At 32.0% G+C, this 14,187-nt stretch overlaps 1 protein-coding gene across 1 annotated transcript in view; it reads right to left on the bottom strand.

The window, feature by feature from the left end:
* Positions 1-14,187, bottom strand: part of PPP4R3B (protein phosphatase 4 regulatory subunit 3B) — a 76,357-nt gene that overhangs the window by 31,678 nt on the left and 30,492 nt on the right. The window contains 2 exon segments of the mRNA XM_051975307.1: positions 3,289-3,366; positions 13,295-13,918. Coding sequence (XP_051831267.1) covers positions 3,289-3,366; positions 13,295-13,918 — 702 coding nt within the window.

The raw sequence follows: 14,187 nt of genomic DNA on the forward strand, positions 1-14,187 counted from the left end.
TCTTGAGTATTGTGTTCAGTGTTGTATATATTTGTGCAAGAAGACTGGTGAGCATTCAGAGACGGAAAAACAGAATGCAGATTTCAAGACCATATCATATAGAGAGTTGACAAAGGAAAAGAAGATTTCTGATAATGAAAAGATGTTATAAAGAAGACATGAAAACTGTTTTCAGGAATCTGAGAAGCTATTGTGTGGAAGAGGAATTTTAAACTTGTTCTGAGTAGAATTAGAGACAACGATCATAAGCCCCTAAGAAACAAATTTAATGCTGATATAAGGAAAAACTATTCATTAATCAAAGATATTAAAAGTGAACAGGCTGCACCTATGCAAAAGTTAAATAATCATCAGCATGAAGAGGAGATTCTTATTTAGGTTATTCTTATTTAGGTACTGACTATACAGATGGTCTTTGAACTATCAACTCAGATTCTATAATTCTCTGGGCAAATAATACATTTTGTGCTTTGATTTTTTCCAGTAGGAATGGTTCGATCAACCTTTTTTGTACTACTGGGGATTTTGTTAAACGAGTTTTTGTAATATTCTAGGTCTTAATACATTGTTATCACCAAAAAGGAGAACTTGTAGCACTTTTATCAATCAAGAGTTCTTTAACTTGAATTTTACATAGGTCATTTTCCATGACAGTGAAAAATATCTTAGGTATATTTTTATCTGTTTTATGATATACTTGATACTGATCTTAGTCTATTTTTTAACAAAGTTTTTCCCATACCTAGATCTGTCATAGTCTATTAATGATGTTCAACACATGTATGTGAAACTTTCTTTGAGAAGAACCTTCAAAGCTACATTTTGTCCTATCAACTTAAAACATTTCAAAAAAACAGACAATTGGATCTTACAGTTTTGGTTGTTCTCAATGATGTGATCATAAAGATGTAGTGAGCTACAGAAAAGATAGTTGTGAAAGCCTCCTGTTCCTTCTGATAGTTTTATCAAGGATACTTCATGTAAGTATAGACCATTTTCATAAAGATTATAGATGAGAAGCTAGGCATATAAGTCAGTAATTGGTGATACCTTTTTGGTTGTCTCGCAGGGGCAAGGAGATAAACCACTGTCTGTGATCTTTTGTATCTTTCATAATCTTCCCTCTTTGAGCTATCTTGAAAAATGATTGAATGCCTTTAAAATTATGTCACCTCCTGCAAATATTTCTTCAGTAATTTTTTGTTCGGGTCAAGGCACTCTTCCTAACTTTATCTTTTTAATGCCAATGCCATTTCCTCACATAGTACACTGGCTTGTGATCTACTGCCACAGTCTTCAAGAACAAAGGATCACCTCCATACCAGGATGAAGCATCAAAGGACTGTGAAAGAGTCCTTTAGATAATAAACCCCTTCTGAAGCATCTTAAAGAAACACATGAAAATGAAACCATCAATGCCAAATGAGTCAAATAATATTTATCTTTCCTAACTCCCTCCACCCTAAACCCCAGCTTTACTGGTATAATATAAAATCAAAACAATTTAGTTAGATGAGTCTATATATATATCGTTTTATATATATAGTTATGACTTCTAGAATCTATTTGGAACTAGGAGATTTAAAAAATTATCTAATCTAATTCTCTCATTTTACTGAAGAGGAAACAGTTTTACTAAACTATTTTTAGCTTTATTATTTGTGATATACTCAATCTCTGCAGCTAACAAAAATTCTCTATTTTCAATATTAAAGACATTTCTACATTTAACTATATCTGTATAATACAAAATCAAAGTTGGAAGAAACCTCAGAAATAACCTAGACCAATTCATTAATAAACAAGAATTCACTCTATCCAAATGATCATTATCAATTTTTCCTAAAAGATCTTTAAAGAGAAGAATGTACATTACTACCTCCTCAGGCAATTAATTATTCTTGGATGGTTCTTATTGTTAGAAAGCTTTTCCTTAAATCAGGATAATTCTATAACTTTTTTATAGATGAAATTTTCTACAACTTGTACCTATTCTTATCTCTGTTTTTGGAAGCCAAGGAGAACAAGTCTAATCACAGCATACATTTTGAAGACAGTTATCCTCAAATTTTGAAAAGACTTGTCATGTACAACTAGAATTATTTTATTTCAGGTTAAAATTTCCTAGTTTCCTTAATCAATCCCAAAATAGCATGATCCCAAGGATAATAGAAATTCTCTATTCTCCAATGCCCTTCTAAAAATGTATCGCCCAGAACTAAATTTAAAAATCTAGATATACTTTGACCAGGGCAGAGCATATCACTTACCTAATTCTATACATTATACCTCTCTTAATGCAGCCTTAGAATCACCATCAATTCATATTGAATTTGCAGTTCACTAAAAAAAGATTTTTCAGATTGTATTGTAAAGCAATTCATTATTCATCTCAGAATTGAGAAGTTGAATTCTAGAAAACAAATTAAGGCTTTACATTTAACTTTATTAAATAAAATACATGTTACTGGATGTTCAATGTCTCTTTGGACTCTTCAACTTCTCAATGTTTTCTTAAATCTTGATTTTTGTCATCAACTATATGTATTCCAAATTTATGCCATTTGCAGATATGTCATCTAAGCCTTTATTCTAACTGTTGATAAAAAGTTAAACAGCATAAAGCCAGACATAGATCCTTGGTCTATTCCATAAAACACCTATAAAGTTGACCTGGAACAATTAATAATTATTTTTTGGGTCTGGTCATTTGATTAGTTCCAAAACCATCTAATCTTACTTTGTTCACATCTCTCCTTTTTCATAATTCTTTCAATAATCTGATATGCAGTTCATCTGGGCCTGGAAAATAAAGTGCAACTTACTGCTCTCTTACTATCCCATTTATCTTGAGTTTCAACTTTCTATTAGCCATTTTTGTTCTTTCTTTTCCAGGCCAAACATTATTTTCCTTAGCAAAGAAAATAGATCTAAAATAAAACAAGTTGTTCCATCTTCGATTTTGAAATATCTTTGTCCAAATCAAACCAAGTCATGGTAATTTCCTTTCTGCAAATTTCCTCTTTTTCCTAACATAGCTTATGAAAAATAAACCCAAATGTTTATGTTCAAACATAAAATTGTAAAAACTAATCAAATTATGAGAAAAATTGTCTTTATATACCTTGATTAAAACTCTTCAATCTCTTTCTAACAATATGACATAATATATTTTTCTCTTGGAAAATTATTTGTTATAATAGTCCTTGGTTTAAAAAAGACTGATACCAAAAACATAATGGCTCTTGATTCCTGACATTTGAATTTCAAGAATCAAAAATGACTTACCAATTCACGTCGTTTATCATCATCTGTAGCTTCATCTGTTAATTGTGCAAAAACTTCAGACAAAAATTTCTCATCTTCCTGCATAATAAATAACAATTACTATAAAATATTAATAAAACATAATTTAGAAAATATAACAGGACTTTTTAAAGTAATAGCACTTTCATTAAACCATATAGAATATTTCAGACTGGATCTAAAATTCTAGGATATTACCAAACACCAAGCTCTCTAAATTTATTAGCTGTAAAATCACTAAAATTTAAGTTCTCTATTTAACAATACCATACTTAGTTAACATTCTAAACTATAAGGACTATAACAATTATACAAACTTGATTAGATGGCCATTGATGTCTCTTTAATCTCAAACTCTATAATTCTGTAATCACAAAGTAAAAAGGCTTCTGAATGGCCCAGACAAAGATAAAAAGTCCATGCACACTTCATTTGGCAATCCTTTCAAAATCCTTCTTGAGATATCCTTAACTCTATTCTGAACACAAGTTTAACAATAGCTTATATAATTGTTTCTCAGGCCACAGCAGATGAGAAAGTAGGTATGATATGGAGAAGTACTTCTTGGAGGGAAGCATGATAACGGCAAGAATAAATGTGGGGCAGCTAGGTGGCACAGTGGATAGAGTACTGGCCCTGAAGTCAGGAGGACCTGGTCTTAGACACTTAACACTTCCTAGCTGTGTTACCCTATGCAAGTCACTCAACCCCAATTGCCTCAACTTTAAAAAAAAAAAAAAAAAAAGGGAAGCAGCCTGACCTTGAGGAAAGACAGAAAAATTATCAAAAACAGACACAAGAATTAACAAATAGTATCACTTTGGAGCCATTTAATGTAACAGCAAATAACACCTCTTGGAGCAACATAGTATAAAAACTGATATTTAACTATTATTAATATGTATTTTATAACATATAATATGTAAAACACATAATATAATAAATAACATATTAAATTATTATGAATTTATAAATATACACATACATATACAATTAATTTACAAATTTCCATCAAAAACTACCTTTTTTTTTTGAATATTCATATAGATGACCATCTCATTACTTGACTAATCTAGGTATTGTATAACTTTATAAAGATTGCAATACAGTTACAGGGTTACTTACAGCTTTATTTAGCAAAATCAAATTATAATATGACTTTCAAAATATATGGGATGTACCTCAACACTCCTAGCAATGTTTGGGAACTAAACTGGGAACTAAGTTCACAAATGTTAAATCATATCATGTGTGTGAGTGCATGCACACAAACACACTGACACCGAGTAATTGTTGAAGGGAATAATTGTTGAAAACAAAACCACTGGGAAAACAAATCATTAGTATGACCCAATATGGCATGTTACACTAATTTGTTGACCTCATCTTGGAACTTATTTTAATCATCTAAAATAAAGAGTTTTATTGAGGTAGCTTTTATTTACCTATGAAGTAATTCTTTCAAACTTCAAGGTCTGTCCAAATTAGACAACCTCTCCATGCCAGTTGGCTCATTTGTAAAAATTAAAGTATTAGATGAATACCTCCAAATATGTCTTCTCAGCTTTAAATTTATAATTTATTCCTTAGTTTCACAACAGGATGGGAAAAAGTCCATATTTACCGTATCCAGAACACATTTCATGATAATAAAAAGTTTGATCATATTCTGATTATTTTTCACCAATCTCTTTCATCCCGACCGTCATCTCACTTTTTACCAGGTTGAAAAAGTCCTAGCCTTTTATTTTGCTAAGATTTTCACATAGAAAATGCACTATTTCCTCTATCATTTTAGTTGCCTTTGCTTTACCTTCCCCAAATCCATCATATCATTCTTAAATTGCAACTACAAAAAGAATTGTAAATCAATCAAAATTTTGAAAAAGAAAAAAAAACTGTTTACAAAATTACTTTGTGGCAATATTTTTGGCATTTTGTTTTTCTTTTTTAAAAACACAACAGTACACTGGATAGACTTGGGATGGAAAACATCCACAGCCAGAGAAAGAAATGAATGGAGACTGAATGCAGAAAGAAGCACACTATTTGCACTTGTTTTTGTTTTCCTTTCTCATGGTTTTTCTCTTTTATGCTGATTTTTCTTCTCCACATGACTAATTCAAAATGATTGTGTATATATGACCTACATCAGATTGCTAGCAGTCTTGGGGATGGTGGAGTTAAAAAGAGAGAGAGAAAAAAATTGAAATTCAAAACCTTTTAAAATTATCAGATTACACACATACACACACACACACACACACACATACACACACACACACACACACACACACACACACACTTTTTTAAAGGATTGCATATATTTAACCTATATCAGATTACTTGCTGTTTTGGGTAAAGGTGGTAAGAGAGGAGGGAGAAAAATTTATAACAAAAGGTTTACAAAAATGAATGTGGAAAACTACTTTTACATGTATTTGGAAATATAAAATATTGAAAATTGAAAAAAAATGAATATTGAAAACTATCTTAATTTGTAATTGGAAAAAAAAAAAGTAACAGTAAATTGGGCTGACCTAGTTAGGGATCCAACAGTCTATCATGACTGACAACTACCTCAAAGTAGTCTACTTATATAAGTAGAGTTTGGTTTACTTTTCCCTTAACCCTTAAAATGTGCCAAATTTTCCTCTGTAGGCCTTGTAAATTTTTTTTAATCTTTCAGGTGTTTATGAATTTCTTTCCATTTAAGAACTCTAAAATTGAATCCTACTTTTTTTAAAGATAGGGACTTTATATTTTGCCTTTTATGGCTCAAGTGAAAGAAAGCACTATGATTGGAATTTTTTAAGGTATGAAAAATCTTTTTATTTTTTTAAATAGTATTTTACTTCTCCAAATACATGTAAAGACAGATTTCAACATTCATTTTTATAAAACTCCTTTTCTCCCCAAGATAGCAAACAATCTGATATAGGCTAAATATATGCAATCCTTTAAAAAACATATTTAAACTGGGAAAACATTTTTACAGTCAAAGGTTCTGATAAAGGCCTCATTTACAAATTATATAGAGAACTGACTCTATAAGGAAATAAAGCCATTCTCCAATTGATAAGTGGACAAAGGATATGAACAGACAATTCTCAGACAAAGAAATTCAAACTATTTCTAGCCATATGAAAAGATGCTCCAAGTCATTATTAATCAGAAAAATGCAAATTAAGACAACTCTGAGATACCAGTACATACCTATCAGATTGGCTAGAATGACAGGGAAAGATAATACAGAATGTTGGAGGGGATGTGGGAAAACTGGGACACTGATCCATTGTTGGTGGAATTGTGAATACATCCAGCCATTCTGGAGAGCAATTTGGAATTATGCTCAAAAAGTTATGCATACCCTTTGATCCAGCAGTGTTTCTATTGGGCTAATATATCAACGAGATTTTAAAGAAGGGAAAGGGCAAGAATGTTTGTGGCAGCCCTGTTTATAATGACCAGAAACTGGAAACTGAGTGGATGCCCATCAATTGGAGAATGGCTGAATAAATTGTGGTATATGAATATTATGGAATATTATTGTTCTGTAAGCAATGACCAGAAGGAGGATTTCAGAAAGGCCTGGAGAGACTTACATGAACTGATGCTGAGTGAAATGAGCAGGACCAGGAGATCATCATATACTTCAACAACAATACTATATGATGATCAATTCTGATGGATGTGGCCATCTTCAACAATGAGATGAACCAAATCAGTTCCAATAGAGAAGTAATGAACTGAATCAGCTACACCTAGCGAAAGAACTCTGGGAAATGACTATGAACCGCTACATAGAATTCCCAATCCCTCTATTTTTGTCTGCCTGCACTTCTAATTTCCTTCACAGGCTAATTGTACACTATTTCAAAGTCCGATTCTTTTTGTACAACAAAATAACTGTTTGGATATGTATACATATATTGTATTTAACTTATACTTCAACATATTTAACATGTATTAGTCAACCTGCCATCTGGGGAAAGGGGTGGGAGGAAGGAGGGAAAAAGTTGGAACAAAAGGTCTTGCAATTGTCAATGCTGAATACCCATGCATATATCTTTTAAATAAAAAGCTATTTTTAAAAATTTAACATCTCATGTTGTACAAAAAAAAAAAAAATCAAATCAAAAGAGAAAAAAGCGAAAAAAGCACAAGAAAAGAAAAGCAAGCAAACAACAACAAAAAAGTGAAAACACTGTGCTTTAATCCACATTCAGTCTACATAGTTCTCTCTCTAGATGGGAATGGCATTTTCCATCCTAGGTGTGACTGGATTTCCCCTCCCTCCCAACACCAACAAAGAGTTAATTACTAAATAGGTCTATATCCAAATAGATCAAAGAAAGAAGAAAAGTGCCCATATGTGCAAAAAGAATTATAGCTACTCTTTTTCAGGTGGCAAAGACTGGGGAAATGATAGGGTGCTCATCAATTGGGGAACGGTTGAATAAATTGTGGCAAATGAATATGATAGAATACTATTACACTGTAACATGGGATGGCATCAGAGAAATCTGGGAAGACTTATATGAATTGATAGAGAATGAAGGAAACAGAACCAGAACATTTTATACAACATTAATAATACAGCAATGACAAAACAACTTTAAAATACTCTGATAAGCATAACGAACATCCACACCTAATCATGAAAAACACGCTACCCACCTTCTCAATAGAAAGATGATGGACTAAAAATGTAGAGTAAGACTTTTTTGGTGGGACATGGTCAATGGAGGAATTTTATTTCACTTGACTAAACATTTTAGTAACAAGTTGTTTTTCTTGCTTTCTCAGAAGGAGAATGGGCTATGGTGAAATGTAGATTGAAGAGAAAGGCAGATCTTAATAAGGATAAAATTTAATTTTTAAAATCTGTGTTGAGTAAGTTATAACACTGCACCCTTTTATGCTGACCAATTTGTTAAGAATATAATTTTTGTAATGGAAAACAGATTTTCTGCTGAAAAATTCCAGGTTCTTATAGGGTTCAAATTTGTGACCTTCGTTTTATTTAATTGTAGTTTTATCAATTAAAGACAGATGAAAGTTGATTATTTCCAAGTAATACTACATTAAAAGTTCAAAATGTTACTCTCAGAGTCTAAATCTTATTACTAAAAATCATTAAAAGATACTCCTAATAAACTCTCTGGTTCTAACTGCATTTCTTGGTATCATCCTTTCAATTTGTAAAATTTCTTGAGTCTCAATATAATCCTTGTGTACTGTTCCCTCCCCCACCCAAACAGAAAAAGCTTCAAAATTAAAAAGGGATGACTGAGTGATGGAGGCTAAAAGTTATTATACACAAGAAAGTAGGAAAACTCATCAAGAAAACTTGATCCACTTTTTGATACCCTGGACAGAGTATGAATCAAACATCAAAACTACTCTCAGAGAAGATCAGTGTATACTAATTTCTAGAAAAAAGAGGGGGAGAGGGAAACAGTGGTACTGGTGGGTAGGAAGGCATTTTCCTTTAGAGAATTGTAATGAATCTTTGCTTTTTCAGACCAAAACATCCTAGCCCAGATTGAATCTAGTTAACAAATTCAGAAAAGACTAGAAGTCTTTTGCACCTAGAAGTCTTCTGCAAAAAGACAAATGAACTGATGAGACTGCCAAGAAAGGGCTCAAAGTAGAACTATAAGGTATACTTACAGGTAAAGCTGTCCTGTGAGTGATGGTAGGAGAATATTTTAGAGAAGAGAGGGAGAACAATGTTAGGGGGAAAGGGAACAGGGGCCCAAACAAAAAATGCAGTTTATACTACACAGAAAAGTCAAGGAGGCTAAGGATGTAGAAAAGTTCATTAACACTGATAATTTTAGAGAGCAACTGCAATTGAATGATGAGTTTGGAGATCTGATCAAGGACTTGAATATCCATAAAAGCAGAAAGAGACAAAAAACAAACAAACCACAAAACAGCTTTTTCAATGAATTAGGCTGTAATGGGGAGCAGTTATCCAAGACAAAGCAAAAGCTAAAAAGAATCTCAGAAACTATTCAACCCCCAAATATTTTAAAATTTAAGTAAAGCAAAACATCAGTTAATAAATATTCAAGTAATAACATCCCCTCTCAAATATTTAGCATTATTCTAATTATAATCTCAATAACACCCTTTTAAACTTTTACACAAATAAAAAACACTTTGAAAAATCAAAAGATTGATAAAAATTACTCAACCTCACAGACCTAGACAACCTTACAGACCATAACTTATATGGAAAAGATAGAACCAACAAATACTAATCCTATTTTTTTGGGGGGAGGGGGCAAGGAGGAAGGGGAGGAAAAAGGAGGGCTTTAGATTTCTAATTTTAGGAAATAGATGGACAATTAAGTGGTGTAGTGGATAAAGGACCAGGTCTGAAGTCAGGAAAACTCATCTTACTGAGTTCAAATTTGGTCTACAACTCCTAGCTGTGTGATCCTAAAAAAGTCACAATCCTGCTTGCTTCAGTTTCCTAATCTGTAAAACAAAGTGAAGAAAGAAATGGCAAACCATTCCAGCATCTTTGCCAAGAAAAATTCATGTGAGGTCATGAAAAGTTGAACATGACTAAAATGATTCAACATTTTTGAGAATAAGCTTTCTCAAATAAAAATGAGAAGATAGAGATTGATTTCCTACTCCAGAAAGAAGAGGATCTTAATTAACTTAGTAATTGCTATGGGAAATATATTTCCATCTTATGAACTTTTACAAATTTTCCACACTGGCTTTGAGATACCCAGTATAAATGAAAACACTAAATTCCACATCTTTTTCGGACTGGCAACACAAGCTTCTCTAGAATGCTAGCAAAGACAAAAGGAAAACCTGTTTGAAAAGAATCAGTATTAATCAGGAGCACTATAGCAGTCATTTAAAAGAAATAAAACATTTGTTAAGCATTTACATATGTGTTGTGTTTCCATTTAGCAAAATAATTCTTCAGGAAAAAAATATTACAATTCTAATAAACTTATGATGGAAAGAATCATCTGCATCTAGAGAGAGAACTATGGAACCTGCATCAAAGTGTAGTATTTTCACTTTTTTGTTGTTGCTTGTTTTTCCTCCTTATGTTTATTTTCTCTTTCACTTTATGATCTATTTTTTCTTATGCAGCATGACAAATATGGAAATATGGAAATATGTTTAAAAGAATTGCACATGTTTAACCTATAGTAGATTGCTTGCTACATATGGGAAGCAGCAGTAGAACACAAAGTTTTGCAAAGATGAATGTTGAAAACTCTTTGCATGTATTTGAAAAAATAAAAAGCTAAAAAAAAGTAATAAATAATAATAAAAATTGCCTTAAAAACCACTATTTCTATCCAGTCCCTCTCTAAGGAAGTATAATCACAGCATCCAAGATAATATAATCTTATTGAGGACAGAGACAGTTTCATTTTATCTTTATATCTATGGCATTTATAGAGAAACCTGGCTTGAAATTAAGTGCTTGTTAATTTCCTGCTCTCCAAAGGAAAGGATCACCTTTTTAATTTTTGTGATGTTATCTCTATTTTGTGAATAAAATAGAGTGGAATTAAGGAAGTTGAATTGTCTATTCTATAATGTGTTGCACTTTAGTATCATAAGCACTATGCTTAGAAGTAACCAGTTCAGACAAATGAGAACTTAGTACAATTATTACACTTAAATTATTGGGCTTTATTTAACGACTTTCTACTCTGTAATCCAGTGTTTGATAAACCCAAAGAATCCAGCTTCTGGGATAAGAACTCACTATTTGACAAAAAGTGTTGGGAAAACTGGAGAATAATATAGCAGAAACTAGGCTTTGACCAAAATCTCATGGCCTATAAGGTTAAAATGGATTCACAATCCAGATATAAAGGGTATATAAGCAAATAAGAACCACAAAGGATCGTTTACCTGTCAAATCTGTGGACAAGGCCAATTTTTATGGCCAGTGTTTCTAATAAAGGCCTTATTTCTAAAATATACAGAGAAGTGAGTCAAGAATACAAGTCAGGGAGCAGCCTGGTGATACAGTGGATAGAGCACCCACCCTGAACTCAGGAAGACCTGAGTTCAAATCTGGTATCAGACACTTAACACTTCCTAGCTGTGTGACCCTGAGCAAGTCACTTAACCCCAATTACTTCAGCCAAAAAAAAAAAAACAAAAAAAAAAACAAGTCATCCCCTAATTGATACACAAAGCATATGAACAGACAACTTTCAGATGAAAAAATTAAAGCCATTTCTCTAGTCATATGAAAAAATGCTCTACATCATTATTGATTAAAGAAATGCAAATTAAGCAATTCTGAATATACTTCTCAAGTTGCCTAAAATCACAGGAGAAGATAATGATAAATGTTGGAAAAGATGTGGGAAAACTAGGACCCTAATGCATTGTTTGATCCAACTGTCTCACTACTGGATCTGTATCCCAAAGAAATCATAGAAGAGGGGGAAAAGATCCATATGTAAAAAATGTTTGTAGTATCTCTCTTTGTAGTGGTAAAGAACTAGAAACTGAGTGGATGTCCAACAGTTGGGGAAATGGCTGAATAACTTATGGTTTATGAATGTAATGGAATATCATCGTTCTATAAGAAATGAGGAGCAGACTGATTTCAGAAAAGCCTTGAAACTTAGATGAATTGGTACTGATTAAAGTGAGCAGAACAAAAAGAACATAGTACACAGTAAACAACAAGATTATGGTATGATCAACTGTGATAGACTTGGCTCTTCTCAGCAATGATGTGATTCAAGACAATTCCAACAGACTTGGGATGGAAAGTACTATCTGCATGAAATTGTGCAGACTGAATGTGGATCAAAGCATAGTATTTTCACATTTTGTTTGTTATTTTTCTCGTGTTTTTCCCTTTTGGTTTGATTTTTCTTGCACAACATGATAAATATGGAAATGTGTTTTAAAGGACTGAACATATTTAACCTGTATCAGGTTGTTTGTTGTCTCAGGGCCAGGGTCAATAGGGGAATTTGGAACACAAAGCCTTATAAAAAAATGAATGTTTATTGAAAACTATTTTTACATGTATTTGGAAAACTAAAATACTACTAAGGAAAAAACTGATTTTCTATTTTCTTAGGCTGTACCAGAGTTTGTTCTGCTTCATTAGGTTATCAAAACTTTTGGAATCATGAGAAAATATTTTGTAGGTAGAGAAAATCTGGTAGAGGTGGGCCACATAACCATTGATATGCTGATAAAGGTTCAAAAGAACTAGCTAGCAAAAAGAAAAATTCAATACCCTTTTAAGTTTAATATACATCATTAACATTTTCTCCATCATCTTCTTAAGGTTAGGCAATCAACAAAAACAATAAAACAAGCATAATTTGTAATGGTTGCTGATTTCTGAAGAGGAAATGTTCACAATGAAAATTTAACAATTAGCTATAATGAACCAATATGAGCTGGCTAAAGTATATCATTGACTATAGAACTAGATTAGAATAAGGAATAATGGCTGGCAGTCACAAAGTGTGACACACATAATTAATAACATAAAAGATGTTTTTAATAAATATAAATTAAATAATAAATAATATCTTGTAAGAAACCAAAGATAAATTATATGTGAATAACAAATTTTATGTGAATTTTTTAAAATCCCCAAATATAAAGATCAAATCAATTGTTTGTCATCTGTAATATAAGCTGATTTTAAAAAAAGAAAAGTTAAAATTAAGTAACATTCTGTCCCTACCATTTGTCAATTATCACATCTATGAAGATTACTAGGTATTTAGATACTTACAGGTTATTTTTCATCACTATATTTTAAGAATCAAAGCTAAATCAACACAAATATAAATGGTGGTATGATTTTAAAACAGCACCTAAAACTGCTGATTACTGATCATGCTGCACATGACAAGTAACAAAGTTACATAGTTATAGCAGAGCTTGTGAAGACATATAACTTGATAACCACTATATGTCTCCAAATCTTTTCATGTTTACTTACCTGCAACATGCTGACAATTTCAACTTTGTTGAAGAAAATAAAGGAAGTAAGAGTAGAAAGAAAATTCTCTTCAAAAACAGACGGCGTTGGCAAAATGATGTCCTGAATGTATTGTACCCTGTAAGTCTGATGGATTTTTTGCCTAAGTTCAGAGTCTGTTATTGGTATAACTTCTTTAAATTTTGCTGTTTTGGTCAAGAATTCCCTATGCCTTTTTGGCTGAGCCAAAGCAGGATCATATTCAAGGCATCCCACGACATCCATAATACACTCATCAGAAAACATCACCTCAAATAGAGTTGCTTTATTTAGGAATAATATTCCTCTAATAATTTCATATAAATGGTGTAAGCCTTCCGTGTTCTCTAAGTTCTCACAAACTTGGAAAAGTTGCAAGAGTTTTTTAATATAACCTTCATTTTCCAAGGCTAGTGCTAACTTTTCCCTACGGATAGGTGAGGAGAGAACTGAGGTAACTAAGTCAGCAATCTCTTCAAGTTTGTTGAGTTCACATGTAGGCAGGTCAATTAAATGACTGGTTTCAGGCATTTCTTCAAATCGTTCTTCTTCTGACTCATCAATGAGGTCCTGGGTGACTTCCACTGAAGGATCTTTACCTTGAACCTAACAATAAAAACGAACAAAACTGGTTATTTCCTATACAAGAATAATATTTTGAGAAAAAAATTCTAACAATCATTGTGTTTAAGAACATATCAAAATTAATACACCAAGGTTTTGATTTTAAATAGTTAAAGCTTAATATGTTCTATTGACGAAGCCTTTTAGAATACATAGTCGGCTGCATGCCACAATATTCATTCATTCAAAAATTTATGTTGATAAAAATTGTAAAAAAAATAATAATAATAATAAAAATTTTAAAAACCCAC

This window comes from Antechinus flavipes, chromosome 2, assembly GCF_016432865.1.
Source record: "Antechinus flavipes isolate AdamAnt ecotype Samford, QLD, Australia chromosome 2, AdamAnt_v2, whole genome shotgun sequence".
Classification (NCBI taxonomy): domain Eukaryota; kingdom Metazoa; phylum Chordata; class Mammalia; order Dasyuromorphia; family Dasyuridae; genus Antechinus; species Antechinus flavipes.